This window comes from Trichosurus vulpecula, chromosome 1 (assembly GCF_011100635.1).
Source record: "Trichosurus vulpecula isolate mTriVul1 chromosome 1, mTriVul1.pri, whole genome shotgun sequence".
Taxonomy (NCBI): domain Eukaryota; kingdom Metazoa; phylum Chordata; class Mammalia; order Diprotodontia; family Phalangeridae; genus Trichosurus; species Trichosurus vulpecula.
The window spans coordinates 490,409,644-490,427,379 of NC_050573.1; the positions used below are offsets into that span (position 1 = coordinate 490,409,644).

The 17,736-nt window shown below is 36.7% G+C and overlaps 1 protein-coding gene across 6 annotated transcripts in view; it reads right to left on the reverse strand.

Annotated features, from left to right (window-relative positions):
- The window catches only part of PAM (peptidylglycine alpha-amidating monooxygenase), a 409,388-nt gene that overhangs the window by 86,549 nt on the left and 305,103 nt on the right, over nucleotides 1-17,736 (reverse strand). For all 6 annotated transcript variants that reach the window (XM_036737505.1, XM_036737477.1, XM_036737514.1 and 3 more), the window contains 2 exons: nucleotides 11,124-11,308; nucleotides 9,681-9,752 (listed from right to left, as the gene is read on the reverse strand). In XM_036737505.1, coding sequence (XP_036593400.1) covers nucleotides 9,681-9,752; nucleotides 11,124-11,308 — 257 coding nt within the window. The remainder of the gene's footprint in view (nucleotides 1-9,680; nucleotides 9,753-11,123; nucleotides 11,309-17,736) is intronic.

Genomic DNA, 17,736 nt, shown 5'->3' on the forward strand with positions numbered 1-17,736 from the left:
AATTCAAAATACACTTTGACAGTCAATGCCTTTAATGCAAAGGTGGAAATAGGTGAGGATGGTGAGAGATATATCAAAAACCATGGGACAGAAAGAAAAAATGAAAGAGTCAAGGACTTACAGACTACATAGAAGCCTCATGCTTTTATATGATGAGTATGTTCTTTGAGGAAAAAAAATGGTAGGAGCCGGATATGGTTGAGCACCAAATAACATTACAAAATGAAGTTAATTTTATTTTAACATCTAGAAAAAGACATCCTTGATAGGGGATTCAGATGTTTGTGAGCAATCAATTACTTGTTTGAGAAAGAATCAAAATTAGTAGAAAGACGAATTATGAGAAAAAAGATATAGCATGCAAATGAAAAAACTCCTGCCACTTAAAATAATTTTATATAGAAACTTAATTATTAGTTACTATGATAAGGAAACCAAAAAAGCCTAAAAAGTTGACCTTAGGCAGCACACTCATAACTTACTTGCCAAGCAGAGAGAGATGGTGGGTGAAATGGTCACTGGCTTAGAATACAAATTCTTTAATAAAATGTTATGAAGAAGTATGATGCATGATTATAAGAAGATTTATCTCACAAAGCAGAAATGGGGGAATTATGGGTAAAGCTGGATTAAATAAAGCTTGAGAAGAGATTCAACAGTCATCCCAAAGGCTTTTAAGGAAGAAATGGAAGGAGAATAATACACAGAAGAAAAATGAAAAATATCTACAAAATGTTATGACAGATTATATTTGTCTTGGTAATTGAGTCACCACACTTAGACTCCAACATTAGAGTCCTGGACTGCAACAGAGGAAGTAGAAAAGCTACTGAAGAGAAGGAATATAGTAAAAGCAGCCAGAGGAAACCTATGGTAGAGGTGACAAAGTTGTGGCAGTATCAAGGGAGGAACTGGTTCACAAGACAAGAAAGGGTTGTACCAAATACATGAATAAATCCTGGAACTTTTTAGTAACAAAAAAAGATGACGTGAGAAATATCAACAACTACTGACCTTCATGTCTGTTTGCTCATCTATATCAAAACTCTTTGAGAATCATCTATACATGGATAAAGGGAATCCTTACTGAAGGCATAAGTAAGGAGAAAGCCAGCTTTTGCAAGGGATAATCTAAAATAAATGACAATTTTACCATCTTTCAATTTAGTGAAAGATATACAGAACACAAGATCTCACTGTGCTGATCTATAGTCAATATGAAAAAGCTTTTGATTCAGTAGGGCAACATACCACTTTAAAAGGTATTGTCCTATAAGGGATCTCTCATTCATATATCAAAATTGTTCAAGTTTCCTTGAAAGATAAGAACAGAAGCAACTTTCTTAAATGATTATCAGATCTCTAATTCAATTAAGGCATAAAGCAGGGAGGTGTAATCTCATCAAAAAGTATTCAACATTGTAATAAAAGAAATGCAGTATAGATATAGTTGAAGAAGGATTTCCTGCAGAGGTGGAAGTCCTCCATACTTTGTTTTAGCTGCATGAAACCCTGGAACATAATAGTTTATTAGAAAAGGTTTGGGGGGCAGAGCCAAGATGGAGGCTGGAAAGCAGGGACTTGTGTGAACTCTCCCCTAAGCCCCTCCAAACACCTACAAAAATGGCTCTTAACAAATTCTAGAGCTGCAGAACCCACGAAATAACAGAGGGAAGCAGGGCTCCAGCCCAGGAAAGCCTGGATGGTCACAGTGAAGGGTCTATCACATGGACCTGGGAGCGGAGCAGAGCAGAGCCCAGCATGAGCCGTGCCAGGACAAACCAGACCAGGAGCCAGGTGAAACAGGCCACAGGGCCCTGCATCAATGAGCTTTGGCAGATACCAGAATTCTCAACCCACAAACGCCAAAGACAACAGAGAAGGTTAGTGGGTAGAACTGCTAGAACTGAGTGAAAGGAGTGCGCAAGGTTGGCCCCAGCCCTGGGGGCACCGAAGTGGTGCAGCTGCTTCCAGCTGCAGTTGCTTCTGGCCCTAGGCCCAACAGGTGGGAGGAATTAAGTGGTGGATCAAAGCGGGAGTTCAGAGCCTGCTTGGATCTGAGTTGTGGTCTGGGTTGGTGGTTCTTGGCATGAAGGAGTGCTGGTGTGGCAGACCTTGCTGTGTAGAAGTAGCTCTGAAAACAGCAGCACAAGGCCCCTAAAGCTTAGAACAAAGTACTCTCTACTCTACAAGCGGTCAAGGGTCAAGTAGTTGGCTGGGAACATGAACAGGCAGCGAAAACAGACCCAGATTCAGAATTGGACTTTGGAATCTTTCTTTGGTGACAAAGAAGACCAAAACATACAGGCAGAAGAAGTCAACAAAGTCAAAGAGCCTACATCAAAAGCCTCCAAGAAAAATATGAATTGGTCTCAGGCCACAGAAGAGCTCAAAAAGGATTTGGAAAAGCAAGTAAGAGAAGTAGAGGAAAAATTGGGAAGAGAAATGAGAGTGATACAGGAAGACCATGAAAAACAAGTCAATGACTTGCTGAAGGAGACGCAAAAAAACACTGAAGAAAATAACACCTAAAAAAACAGACTAACTCAAATGACAAAAGAGCTCCAAAAACCCAATGAGGAGAAGAATACCTTGAAAGGCAGAATTAGTCAAATGGAAAAGGAGGTCCAAAAGACCACTGAAGAAAATACTACCTTAAAAATGAGACTGGAGCAAGTGGAAACTAGTGACTTTATAAGAAATCAAGATATTATAAAACAGAACCAAAGGAATGAAAAAATGGAAGACAATGTGAAGTATCTCATTGGAAAAACCACTGACCTGGAAAACAGACCCAGGAGAGTTAATTTAAAAATCATTGGACTACCTGAAAGCCATGATCAAAAAAAGAGCCTAGATATAATCTTTCAAGGAATTATCAAGGAGAACTGCCCTGATATTCTAGAGCCAGAGGGCAAAATAGAAATAGAAAGAATCCACCGATCACCTCCTCAAAAAGATCCCAAAAAGAAAACTCCTAGGAATATTGTCGCCAAATTCCTGAGTTCCCAGATCAAGGAGAAAATACTGCAAGAAGGCAGAAAGAAACAATTTGAGATTTGTGGAAACACAATCAGGATAACACAAGATCTAGCAGCTTCAACATTAAGGGATCAAAGGGCTTGGAATATGATATTACAGAGGTCAATGGAGCTAGGATTAAAACCAAGAATCACCTACCCAGCAAAACTGAGTATCATGCTCCAAGGCAAAATATGGATTTTCAATAAAATAGAGGATTTTCAAGCTTTCTCATTGAAAAGACCAGAGCTGAATAGAAAATTTGACTTTCAAACAGAAGAATCAAGAGAAGCATGAAAGGGTAAACAAGAAAGAGAATTCATACGGGACTTACTAAAGTTGAACTGTTTTGTTTACATTCCTACATGGAAAAATGAGGTGTGTAATTCATGAGACCTTTCTCAGTATTAGGGTAGATGAAGAGAATATATATACATATATATATATATATATATATTTGTATACATACATATATATATATATATTTATATATACAGAGGGCACAGGGTGAGTTGAATATGAAGGGATGATATCTAAAAAAAACAGAATCAAATTAAGGGATGAAAGAGGAATATATTGAGAGAGGGAGAAAGAGAGAGATAGAATGGGGTAAATTATCTCACATAAAAGTGGCAAGAAAAAGCAGTTCTGTAGGAAAGGAAGAGGGAGCAGGTGAGGGGCAATGAGTGAATCTTGTTCTCATTGGATTTGACCTGAGGAAGGAATACCATATACACTCAGTTGGGTATCCTACCCCACATGAAAGTAGGGGGAAGGGGATAAAAAAGGGGACAATAGAAGGGAGGGCAGACAGGGGGAAGAAGTAATTAAAAGCAAACACTTTTGAAAAGGGACAGGGTCAAGGGAGAAAACCGAATAAAGGGGGACAGGATAAGAGGGAGCGAAATACAGTTATTCTTTCACAACATGACTATTTATGGGAGTGTTTTGCATAATGATACATATGTGGCCTGTGTTGAATTGGTTGCCCTCTTAGGGAGAGTGGGTGGGGAGGGAGGAGGGGAGAGAATTTGGAACTCAAAGTTTTAAAAGCGGATGCTCAAAAAAAAGGTTGTTTTTGCATGCAGTGGGAAAATAAGATATACAGGCAATGGGGCATAGAAATCTATCTTGTCCTACAAGAAAGTAAGGGGAAAAGGGATGAAGGGAGGGCAAGGGGGGTGAGAGAAGGGAGGGCTGACTGTGGAATGGGGCAATCAGAATACATGCCATCTTGGAGTGGGTGGGAGGGCAGAAATGGGGAGAAAATTTGTAACAAAATCTTGTGGAAATCAATGCTGAAAACTAAAAAATATCAAATAAAAAATCTAAAAGATTTTAAAAAAGAAAAGATTCAAAACTATTCAGTTTAACCAAGTGGATGAAGAAGCTCTACTTCCCAAATTATGATAAACAATAAGATGGGCAACCTAAGAGCTCTATAAGTAAATCTTGGCCAGATAGTACAAATAAACAATAAATCGAACCCAGAACAGGTGAAAAAGAGCAGTCTGGATTGCATTCAGGAAATTTCAAAGCTCTTTTTAATGACTCCAAGTTTTTCTTAGAAAGAAAGATCCATCTCAGTACCAATATTTTTCAAGTGTTTATTTTAATGGCTATGAGGCATGGAATATAATAGTCTCCAAAGAACTGAAAATTAATATCATATAGAGGGCAATGGAAAAGGCATATGGTGGGTATGAGCAGGTTGTAACATGTGTATTTGTAACAGGCTACATGATAACATTACAACATCTAACAATGAGGTAATTTGAAGAACTGAAATAAAATTTGTTTTCAGGGAAATGTATGATAGAAAGAGTAGGGCTAATCACATGATGAGAGTAAAGGATGACAAATTAACAGCCCAAGTGCTCCACTATTAGAATTTTAGTGTTGGGTGAAGACAAGGAACACTTCCAGAAAATTGGGCAAATCCTTCATGGCAAACTCCTGGGAAAACACGGACAAGAGCTGTACATGTTAGTTAGGCAAAGATGGATTGGAAACTGTCTCATTGGAGGAAACATCCAGATATACAGGATCACAATCCATTTGGGAAGGTTTGAGTGTTGTGCGCCAAGCTTGACCCAGTGATTTAGATTCAGGACTAGAATGAAATGCAACTCTTGTGGACTATCTGACACTTGACGAAAGAAAGTTTACTCAACGAAAGCACAGAAAGTATATTCAGTGAGGATATTGTATTGATTCAATTGAGCACCGCTTTTCTCACTCCTCATTTATTATGGTGACCAGCCTGAGGAGTGAGTGTCTCCCCCTAAACTGCCTTTTGTACATAAGCTGCCAGGAAGCTACAACAATGGAGAAAGCCTTAGTTTCCTGGACCAGTTAAGTCTGAAGAACAGTTTCATTATCTTGTAAGGAGAAAACTAGCCTCAACTGCATGGGGCAGAGTTGTTGATTATATGACATTAAATATTCTGAATGAATTCTAGATTTTAATCCAAGGGTTTTTTTTTTGTTTCATCTGTTGATTTAAGTATATGCATTGTTTTTTTGTTTCTGTCTTATGATACTGATAATTTTTCTAATGTAGAATCGGCTTTGCAGGACTTGTATAAACCCTTCTTGATCATAATGAATAATTGTCTTAGATATATTGATATATATTAAAGTGATAAATTAAGACCACTTACTGTAGTAACTGGAAAGATGTACCTCTGAGTCTAAGCTATTTAAAAATGAAACTTGGTTAGCTTCTACTACTAATTTCAATTCCATCACTTGGTGGCATATCTTTTCAAATAATTATATGGTAACTCAGCATTTTCACTAGAGAGGGGAAGAGGAAACCTCCATGCAAGACTTACTTGTCCAAGGAAAATTCATCAAATAACCTTTAATTCTTCATAGCTGACTGGAGATGGGTTGTGGGATGTTGTTAGGCTCCAAATTGGTTTATATTTGGATGATGGGATATCAATTCCCCAGGTTGTGGATGTGGTGTTACAGCTCCCTTAAAGGTGGCTTCCTAGGTTCCCCTTTCTGTAGGAAAAAATCCTATGCCTGGCATTCATGAAGCAATGTTCCCTCCTTTTCAGGGATTGCAGGACAATGATTGGGTGGGGCGGGGAAAGGGAGGAACAAGATGGTATCTGTTACTTTCACACCTACACCTGTAATTTCAGTTTTATAAATGCAGTAATTCATTCAGTTATGAAATTGGATTTTTTTCATTCAACTCAAGGTTAGTTAACAAGGAGGGATGTGGATTGTACAATTTATGGCAAGTCTTATGGGGCAATTTGGACCAAAATAGACACTTACTTATACATTTATTATGAGGAAAACAGAAGAGACATTCTTGATTAGTTTCATGGGTAATGGCAAAAGAAATCAAGAAGAAATAAACACTTTATGGATACTACCAATTGATACGGGCTTGAATTTTCCCAGGGAGTTCTGTCTTTTAAATTGATTGGCGAGTTCCAAAAGAATAACATTTGATTGTTCTTTCAGAAAAAGGATAAAAAACCTGATGGAGGAATTTTGACTTTATCCCATTGGATTACATACAGGAATGCTAACTCCTATTCTATAGGGTAAAGAAAATAATTTTCCAATACACAAAGATGCTAATGAGAGAAAAGTGCATCACTTCTTAATACAGCACTATTATAAATATGCATAGGCATGTATATATTCTGTAGCAAGTGATTTAGATTCTCTAGAAGGAAGGAGGCACAGGTAGCTGTAAAATTCTAAGAAATAAAGATATCCACGAGGTTTTTCTCTGATAAAATTTCTTAAAATACTTCTGCATAATTTCTAATTTCTCAGGTGTTGCGAGCTGTTTACACCTGTCATAAACCTCTCCAATTTTCTTTTGGTCATTTTTAGTTTCGGTCATTTGGAGACTGTGTTGGTCCATGCCTCTCTGTCATATAATATCACAGGAAGAACACTAGCATTAGTTAATCTGTAAACATTTATTAAGTACCTACTATGCGATAGAATGTGTGCTAGGTGCTGGGGATATGAAAACAAAAGCTAGACAATTTATTGTCTTCAACAAGAATGCAATTTTCTGAGGAGTGGTGTAACACGTTCACAGATAAGTAAATACATGACACTAATAACTAAGTGATTTAGGGAGGGCATTAACAACTAACAGAATCTGGGAAGGTCTCTTAAAGGAATTATTACTTGAGCTAAGCTTTGAAGTGAGATAGGGGGTCTGAAAAGTAGAATGGAGGACAAGCAAGGCATGGGATGAATCTGTATAAAGGTACGATGAGGAAAGGTTTGAGAGGTATTTAATAATTGGTGAAGGGATTAAGGAAGAGTTAATTCCTCTAGTTTTCTCAATGCTCATCCATTTGCAATCTATATCTGACTATATCTAACATAAAACATTGAATAATTCAAATAGCAGTTTATTGTGTTAGAAGAATTAGAAATCTTATGTAGCCTGGAAGGATTTTTCTTTACTTGTCGCTTTTCTGGAGCTTTCCAAAAAATTCAGAGGTGGCTAAAAGTAGTTCTGAGACCCTCCACCAGAAATGAGTTTACCTCTAATTTCTCTGTAAGAGAGAGAACAAATGGGGGCAGCTAGGTGGTGCAGTGAGTAGAGCACCGGCCCTGGAGTCAGGAGAACCTGAGTTTAAATTCAGTCTCAGACACTTGACTCACTTACTAGCTGTGTGACCTTAGCTAAGTCACTTAACCCCAATTGCCCTGCCCTCCTCCCTGCCAAAAAAAAAAAAAAAAAAAAGAGAAGACAAAGGAAGCCTTAAGGTTGCAAAAGACACTCTTTGTTAAGGATTTGCATGACAGGACAAGGGGTACTATTTGCTTTGTTCACTTTCTTTCTTTTTTCTTTTTCATTCAGATATACTGCAGACAGATAGTAATAGCAAGGATGACCAGGGGCTTTATATATAGAAACAGATATCAGATCAGCATCTGTCAGAAGCAAATGAGGGCTGGTGGGTACCATGACTCTCTTTCCAGCTTTCCCTTTATAGTTCATGATTGTGAAATTAATATGGAAATTAATTAGGAATTTAATTAATTAGGAAATTAATATTAATATATTGATATGACTTCCCCATTCCTTTTCAGGAGCTGCAAGTAAGTGTAGTTGAGACATTACTTTCAAAAACTATTGATCTGGGAAGGATTGGTAAAAGGAGTTGGTGCTATCCATCTCTGCCCAGAAGTGTTTGGCCTATGTATGTTTATTCTATATAAAATAAACTATTAAGTATCTGCATCTTTGAGTCACTTTTGGAAAGTTACTTGAAAGGCCCTAAAGGGCGGAGGCTTTAGGCAGGTGTCATATTTTAATATTTTTATCAATATTCGATTTAATTTCCTCTACTAGATTGAGCTCAGAAGCCAAGGGAAAAGGCTGTGCAGCTGAGGTGCCATGTTGAGAGTGAGGAAACCTGCCAACATTCTGAGGCTATGAAATAGTCTTAGGTGTTCGTGGGCTTTGAACATCACCCAATGATGGGCTCAGATGCTTTAATTTGAGATACTTTAAACTCCCTTAGCTGGATAATTAACCCAGAGACCATTGTCTTTCTGCAACAGATAAGGGAGAAGTACTGAGTCACAGTGTAAAACTTGTACGGTGCAAATTAAAATGTCAGTAGCAGTAGATTTGAATTGTAATTAAATGATCAGGTCAAAAGATACTGTATCTAGTCCCAATATTGTATCTAGTCACATACCTGATGCCACAGGATATCTCCATATTCTAAACACCTAACAGAAAACAGTATCTTCTGGAGAGAAATGGTTCCTCAAAGCACAAAACCCTTCACCAAAACAGATTAATGAGAGTCATCTTTCAGTGCCTCTACATATAGAATATGACAACACACTTGAAAAATGTCAACTTAAGCCAAATAGAGTTGAAGATGGTACATTCTCCTTCACTTATCATCTAGTAGCGTAGTACTAAAACACAGCGAAGGGCAGCTAGGTGGCACCATAGATAGAGTGCTGTGCCTACAGCGAAGACTCCTTTTCCTGAGTTCAAATCTGGCCTCAGACAAGCTGTGTGACCCTGAGCAAGTCACTTAACCCTGTTTGCCTCAGTTTCCTCATCTGTAAAGCGAACTAGAGAAGGGAAATGGCAAGCCACTCCAATATCTTTGCAAAGAAAACCTTAAATAGGGTCGCAGAGAGTTGGACACGACTGCAAAAAGATTGAACAACAACAACAAAACACAAGTTCAAAAACAGCAACATTCCTTGACTTACGGAGTAAAATACACAGCTTCAAATGCAAATTTTCTTTGTCATATACTTCACTCACATATCATGAACATACACAGATAAAATACAAAGAAATGAAAAACTTTAGAAATCATGCTATTTTTAAAAGCAGTTTGTCTCCAATGACCATGTTTGCATTTTTTTGGTGGTTGCCATAAATCAATCAGTATTCTAATATGAAATGAATTTTTAAAAATTAATGGGACTAAGTTAAAATTGTGAAATTTCCCAACAAAGAAAAAGTATAATAATGAACAAATTCTTTATGATTTTTACATTGTAAAAAATCCACAGCAATATTCAGTAGAGAAGAAGGCTTTATCAAAACAACAACAAACAACTTTAGAATATGGTTATCTTTTGGTGTGCTTACCAGAAAACAAAAGAAAACAAAACATACATACCCTGATCTAATACTTCTTCCTCTTCTCGTTTTGGCTGCTGTAGTAAAGGAGAATGGTCTTTGCTCTCTGACGCTGAAAAAGTATTAAAGAATGTATGGATAACCTTGTAATACATATATACATATATATTATAAAACATTATCATATATATTTAACCTATATAACACCCTAAAACACCTTGTTATGGATGTGTCAACAAAAGAAAACATTATCCAGTCCTATATGGATTTCAAAAACACCAGCAACAAGTATATGCCTTATAGAAGTTGATTAATTCCCACTAAAGGCTGGGAGATTACAATGAATTACCAGATTTTATCATTCCTTCAATCATTAACTCAGTGACTAGAACAACTGGCTTCTTATCTATATCTATACTGCAAAATTTACATACACATATATATGCATATACATATTTACTCACTCAATTTTCGTAAATAGTATTTTATTTTTTCTAATTACATGTAAAGATGTTTTTAAACATTCATTTTTAATAAGATTTTGAGTTCAAATTTTTCTCCCTCCCTCTCTCCCTTCTGTCCTCCCCAGGATGGTAAACAATCTGACATAGCTAATATATGCATTCATTCATTTTTACATGTATAATTTACTTGGAGTAGTTTATAACGTGTCACAGCATCATGTAGATTTATAGAATATATACTTTATACTGTTCTGCTCAGGAACTAAGTACGTGACCTAATTGTTAACTCCGTTCAATAAATCTTGCCTGACAAAAGAAAGATTAAAATGTGCTTGGTATTTAGGAATTAAGCAAGTAGGCACTGTCAAGATCTCAACATGCTTAATCTATAAAAGATTATAGTATGGAGTTTGCAAATAAGAAAAATATTCAGGAGGGACAGCTTGGAAATGGAACAATGATAAAGGGAGACAAAGGGTACACTTGGTCAGATGTATCATGCAAATTGAGGATTTTTCTTTGTCTAAATATTTCCATTAATCGACAAATTAGAGTACGTTTGAAGGCGAGAGTATCATTTTGTCTGTCAAAACTTTGGAAAATGATGCTGATTTTTGAGGGAAAGGCAAAAACAGCAAACATTGATGAAATAGACAAAAGCTCAGAGAGGTCCAAATTCAATGTGATTAATCTAATAATATGATTAATTTAAAATAATCTCACAGAAGGACAAAAATATATGAAAGTTTACATGGCACACTAGATAAGGATACAACCTTGTAGTCAAAAGGACTTGGGTTCAAGTTCTGCCTCTAGAATATACTAGCTGAGTGACCCTGGGAAAGGACCTTAACCCAGGCTATAAGTTATAGATGAGTTGCTGATCTACATGAATGGAAGGAGTTTATACAGAAGGATTTTCCTTGAGTGATAAAATCACTGGTCAGGAAACCCTCTAAAAACAAATAATCACCATGGAGACAGTATAATACTGCATTTAGCCTCAATGTAAATCTTACCTTTGTGATGTCCATGCATCATTACCATATCAGATTTTACTGGTATGGGAATATTAGCCTCTGGTGGTATGGTTTTGAACATCGCTGGATCTACATTCTGTGTACAGGTCATAAAAGAGACTGCATGCTTTGCTTCCATGTAATACATAATGTATAAATTACACATTTCATCACTGGCTGTGCCTCTGTTGGGCGAAAGAAGAGAGATGGAGAGGATGGAGAAAGAGAGGTGGGGGTGGAGAATATGAATTAGTAAGTACACCAAATCAGCTGTTCAACATAAATTTTATTCTTAATGCAAGAAACATGAATCAAGAAAAATCTGCCAGCATTGGATTAAGGGTAATAATATAGTAATAATATTTTATAGCTTACATTAAAAACACATCACATTTTAATATCAAAAGTTTATATATAATGACTTCTTTCCACTTAATCATCAAGAATAATGGTTGGCAGCTACTCCACGGATAGCCCTGAGAGTCATATGTATGACATACCAAGTTGTTAAGCCATTGACTTTTCTCTTCCCCACTTCTTTCATTCTTTTCAGTCCTTTTATTTGTTATAAAATCACATAGTAAATGTATTAAGCTAATCTATTTCAGAACTTTTCAACATAGATACCAAATCCAACAAATAATTTATTACAATAATTTTAAAAAATTTTATCCTAGGACCTATAACCTTGTTCACTGTCCTAGCTCTCTACTTAAATATTGGTCATGTTCATTAGAATGCATATAGAATTACAATCCTAAATACACTTAAGGATTTTTCTTGATATTTGACCAGTCAACACAATCAAATGTTTCTACAGTATAGAAAATGAAATTGGTTGTAGGAGCAACGGCATCAAGAGTCCTCAGTATGAATCTTGGCCGTGAAACAAGTACCTATCCAACCTTGAGTAAGTCACTTAATTAGCTATTCTAATCATTTTTCCTAATCTGTGAAATGAGGTGGTTGAACTAAATGACTGCTATAGTCTCTTGCAGCTCTCAAATCCTGTGATCTTATGGCAGCATGTATGACATGAAATATTATTAGCAATAATCTATCTCATGGATTTATGCCAAAATGGGCTATTCTGTTCAGCCAACATTCACCGGGATTAAAATAAAATTTTTTGGGAGTGAGGGGGCAGCAAACACACTACAATTTGGGACTTTAAAAATGGCCAATTTTTTCCTGGATTGAAGGGCTTCCTCAAACCATATGGACCATAATATAATTTATTACTATATAATAGTCTCATACTAAGTCTTTGAGATATTTCAATATTTGAAGTCTTCATGGAAGTTTTACATATTAAAGTCAAGAGAATATCTTAAAGTTAATGTTCATAATTTTCCATCAAGCCTACACTTTAAAAAAAGGTTGGGGAATTCACTGTTTTATTATTTGGAAAACTATCAATGCAGACTTTCCATCAGTGTCATGCCCCATATTCACTATGGCAACAGTAATGACACCAGCCAATGGAAGTGGAAAAAAACAGACAGTCTCAGCAACCAATAACTCTGTCCCAAAAGGGGATTTAGTTTCTTTAGGCTAATTCGGGGTCCCTTTGAAATTCACAGATAATGAATTCCTGCCACAGAAAGCTCTGTAAACACATAAAAAGAAAAGGAATTCCATTTCTCACTATTTGAATCTGATACCTGTCCGGTGTAATTGCCTCTTCCATAAAATATCAGCCACTGATGATGCGCATCCTCAAAACAGACACCTGTTCACTAGACATATCTTCATAGTGACAAATACCATTTTAGGAAATGTATCTTAACAGCCTTGTCATTGCCCCCTCCCAAAAAAAACCCACCAAAAACGGTGCTATAAAAGAATGGCTGGTGTGAATATAATGAGTCAGAGATTGCTACAGCATTATCTTGCTTCTCGCTATCCAGAATGAGGGAGAGGTGAGAAAAAAATAAAGGATTAAACAGTTCCAGCTCAGTGAACTATTGAACTTTCTTACAAAAACAGAAAACAAAACATCCAAGCAACCTTTTCAAATTAATGAACAGGAAAAAACCCTTTATGAATATGATTATGATATATAGATTCATTAAGCCTAAAGGCAGAGCTTGGGCACTATCTTACATGTAATGTTTTTTTTTTTTTGGCAACTTCAAGTCTGAACTTTCGCAATGTAAAGAAGTATAGATGTGTACATGATATTCAGGTTAATTTCCTTAGTTGTAAATAACTGAGACAACCTGAACTGCTGGATGGGGGGAAAAGACCGATGATGGAAAAGAAAAACTAAGCTTTTTGAGTCCTAACTGTGACATATTATTGTTGTGTCCTGGAAGGAACACGGGACTGGGAATCAGGTGACCTATCTAGGTTCTGCTTTTGACTAGGTAACTATCAATAAGTATTACTTTGGGCAAATCAATGCACAATTCAAATTTGTACCTAAAAAGGTGGGACTAGGAAGTCTAGGGATTAGTCTGGCTTTCCTCCATGTATACCACATAATACTGCAACACTAAAGTAGCTACAAATGTAAACAGTGTATTTATATAAATATCCAATTAAAAGGATTTTTTTCTACTGAGAACCTATAATGGAGAGAACTGCATATTTATTCTTTTGTTACAGGAAAATCCATTCAGTATTATGCTAACTTGGACAATGACCCCTTCTGAAGTGAGATAGCCAAAAACGAGATGCTCTGTTAAATTACAATTTTGGCACTTGTATACTTAGAGATCTTTTCTCTCTTTTTTGAGTTCTTTTCTTTAATACAGATTTGAATGAGGATTCTAAAATTCTACTTCTGTAAAAATTAAATATAGTAATCAGATTCAAAAGGATTTCAGTTGTGTCAGCTCACAGCAATTACTTATTTCAGACAAATGCAAATGTGAGCATGAAACCCAAATGGAGAAGTATGCTAAATCACAAAATCAGGAAGAGGATTAACACTTTATGGGACTTGGGATGAGGGAACATTGCAATAACCAATATAGTCCAATATAGTACCAAGAAGGAAAAAAAATGCTAGGCAGTCATAGAGAGGAAAACAGAAAGAAGGCAGCCCGGAGAAATTATCTTCTGCTGAATTAAAAATCATCACAAAAGCAATGGCGTATTGCATTAGAAAGGGTGTGCCAAATGAAGCAAAGGAGTCCCACTGAGCCCCACACTTTAAAGGTCTTGATTATCAATGAAGCTGGAAAAACAAGGAGACTAGCAGGATTTTTCTCAAAAAAAAAAAAAAAAAGAACATGTTTTATATGTCTCCAAAGCAATTTTTCATGATCATTGTTTTTTTTTTTTAATCTTTCGTGGCATTATGTCAAATGGCATAGTGAACAGAGAAGGGGCCACAAAGTCAAGAAAGGCAGGCTACAAGTCCTGCCTCTCACACATACTGGATTTTTGACCCAGGGCAAGTCCCTTCACCTCTCAATCTCCTAGGCATTTCTCCACGACTCCAAGTTGCAGAGATGGTACTGACTTGCATTAAGAGACAGAATCTTCCTTACACTGGAGTTCCTTAAGCCAGTGAAATCACAGATCCAGTCCCTACTCCTATGTCAAATTATTAGAGGCTTTTAACTGTAATAATTTGTTAGAAGCTTAAATTGAAGCGATATAAAAAAGTAAAAATGTTAGTTTGAATATATACTTAGTGAGTATTGAATATATATTTAGTGAATATTACATTTTGTGAAAATTGTCTTGATATTTTTTTCTGAAGTTTTAACTCCTCAGATGATGATGATGATTTTTAACTTCCATTACTGTGTAACAGTCTTTGGATGACACATCTCTGTAGGGATTATCTTTGTGAGCTGGGAAATATAATCTAGCATTGTTTCTATTCCAGGAAGGACAGAGGCTTTTGCCACTTCTGGGCTGAGCCTGGCACAGCAGTAGGAGTGGAAAATTTGAGCTACCTCTTCTTTTTTGGGGAAAGAGAGGTGCTAAAGGCTGGACTTGTATTGAGTCAAGTGGATGATAGCACAAAGAGGAAACAGAAGCAAGACTGAAGGTCTAGAGACTGGACATTTGAGACAGCTTGACTTGTCAGTTACAGTCTCCACTTGCCAGGACTACAATGAGAAATATGGCTGGAATGGCCCAAGGGTAGCTGAACTACAGCTCTCCAGGATATTGGGAAGGGTGATGGTATGCTTTTTCTCCTCTCTTTCTCTGCCCAGGATAGCAGAGAGTTCTGTTTTTAAAGTCTGTTCACAATTCCTGGTTTAATTAGTAATTTAAAGCTGTTTCACTATTGATAACAATTCTAACTGCTTTGTTTTGGGTATGTCTTTACTTGTGAGGAGGACTGCAAAAAAAGAAGCACTGAATACCTCATGGTTTACAGAGATTAAAAAAAAGGACAAAGGTTAGAATCTGTGTTCAAAATGCCAGGCTTTTTCCTAACTGGAGAATTGAACAAAATGAGAGAATTCCAATGAGTTTTAATTTATTAATGATTTTTATATGTTTCTTAATAGCAGAAAAATATTGAACCTTATTAATCTGGACCATTAATCCTAGGTGACTTCGGGCGCCCAATAGTTAACAGATTAAAGTGGTGGATTTACTCTTCTCCTGGTGGATGCTTCCCTCAGAAGTGAATTGCCTAAACCAAGTTTACTCCCCTCTCAGTCTCCTCCCCACTCCCCCCACCCCACACCTTATCTCCAAGACAGTCCAAAGGACTTATGGCTCTTGAGTGAGGTCAATAGAGTGGAGGTATTGATTAAGAGATTAACCCCAGGGCAGCTAAGTGAAGAGTTGGAAAACAGTGACTCCTCACACATTCTGAAGGTGGCGGCTAGCTAAGGAAGAGTAGTTGGTTTGCCTCTAGTTGCTATACCTTGTTTCAGATAACTTGTGCATTTTGCACTAGTCATAACAAAAATAATTAAGCAAAATCGATTGACAAAATGGCTGATTCTGGTGAAATATCCAACATCCCAAACTATAGTTCCCCACCTTTCTACAGAGAAGAGGAAACTGTATTTCCTTCATCCAGCCTGGTTGAACAAGATGAACAATTGCATTTATTCTGAGATGAGCTGTCTTTATTGTTGTTTTCATTTACACCACTATAGTCATAGTATGTGCTATTCTTCTGGTTCTGATTTCTTCACTCTACCTCAGTCTATACAAATCTTCCTTTGTTTCTCTGAATTCAGTAAGTTTCTCATTTCTCATGACCCATTTAATATCACTTACAGCTCAGTAATATTCCATTATGTTAACATCTCACATTTTCCTCAACAACTCCTCAATAAAAGGAAACTAGCTTTTTTTCTAGGTTTTTGATTCAAAAGGTGCTGCTATGAATTTTTGGTTTTGACCTAGACCTGTGTTGTCACTAGTAAGGGGAATTTGTTGTGAGGAAATTCCATTAGAAATCAGCAAGTGTTCTGCAACTAATAGTTATAATCAATTACATGGAGAATTGATACATTAAGTGACTTTCCTGGGGTCATACGGTAAGTATGTATCAGAAACAGGAGCTAGGTCTGTAATGGTAAGAAGGGTGAGACTTTTCTACTGTTTTCTCTTTTGGAATGCTAAGGTAATCAAGTACCTTTGAGTCTTTTCTTTCAAATGTAATGGCAAGCAATGTGGGAGTTTTTGCTATTTTTTGTTTGAGTGCTTCTCAGCACTGAGGTAATCAAGTGTCTTTGATGAGTCTTGCCTTTGTTTCTTTTATTGAATCAAGAGTCTTTGATGACCTGCTTAAGAAACAAGAAAGCCTAGGTCACAAAGGTTTGAGTTGCATGGTTGTGATGCCCTCTGACCTTGAGAGGGGTATATAAAATCTGAGGTTGGCATTTTGTTTCGGGGCTCTCACTTACTGGAAGAGTGTCATGTGATTTGACCAGACAAGACACTGGGTAGCCGTCATGGAGCCCCAAGGCTTTGAAAACCCAGACGTTGATGCTTCTCTCTCTGGTAACTGTATGTATTGCTATAGTTAGACAGGTAGAAGCCCGTCTAATGGTTTGTGTTTATTTGCTCTGTTCATATAATTTCTGCTTGTAATTTCTATTTGTGTTCTCTCTGAAATTCAGGGTGCTGGCTTTTTCCCCTGAACTAAGTGAATGATATATGTCTGTTTAATTAAAGTAAGATTGTAAACCCCTTAAAGTTGCTTTCCTTTAGAAAGGCAGATCAAAGAACCTACACTAGCAGCCTTCAGTGTGCTCTTCTTGTTGGTCTCGTTATTAATCTTATACCCCCTAAAGCAGCTGCTAGCAATATTGTTGTTACAAAGTCTGTCTTTGAAGCCCAAACTTCTACTCAATACATCATGTTGCCTGTACCTCTTATGAATATTATGGTATATGTTGAACTTTTCTTTCTTTTCGATCTCCTTGAGACATATACTCAGTAGTGGGAATGAGGGGTCAAAGGATGTGAAAAGTATAGTGATATTTCTTGAATAATTCCAAATTGTTTTCTAGAATGGTTTGGAACAAGTCATAGTTCTCCCAGCAATATAAAGCTTTAGTGTACCTTTCTTCCCATTCCCTAAAATCTGCTTATTCCCATCATTTCTGGCAATTGAATGGGTGTGAGGTGAAATCTTGGAATTTTAATTGAGTTCTTTTCATTGATATTATGAATAATT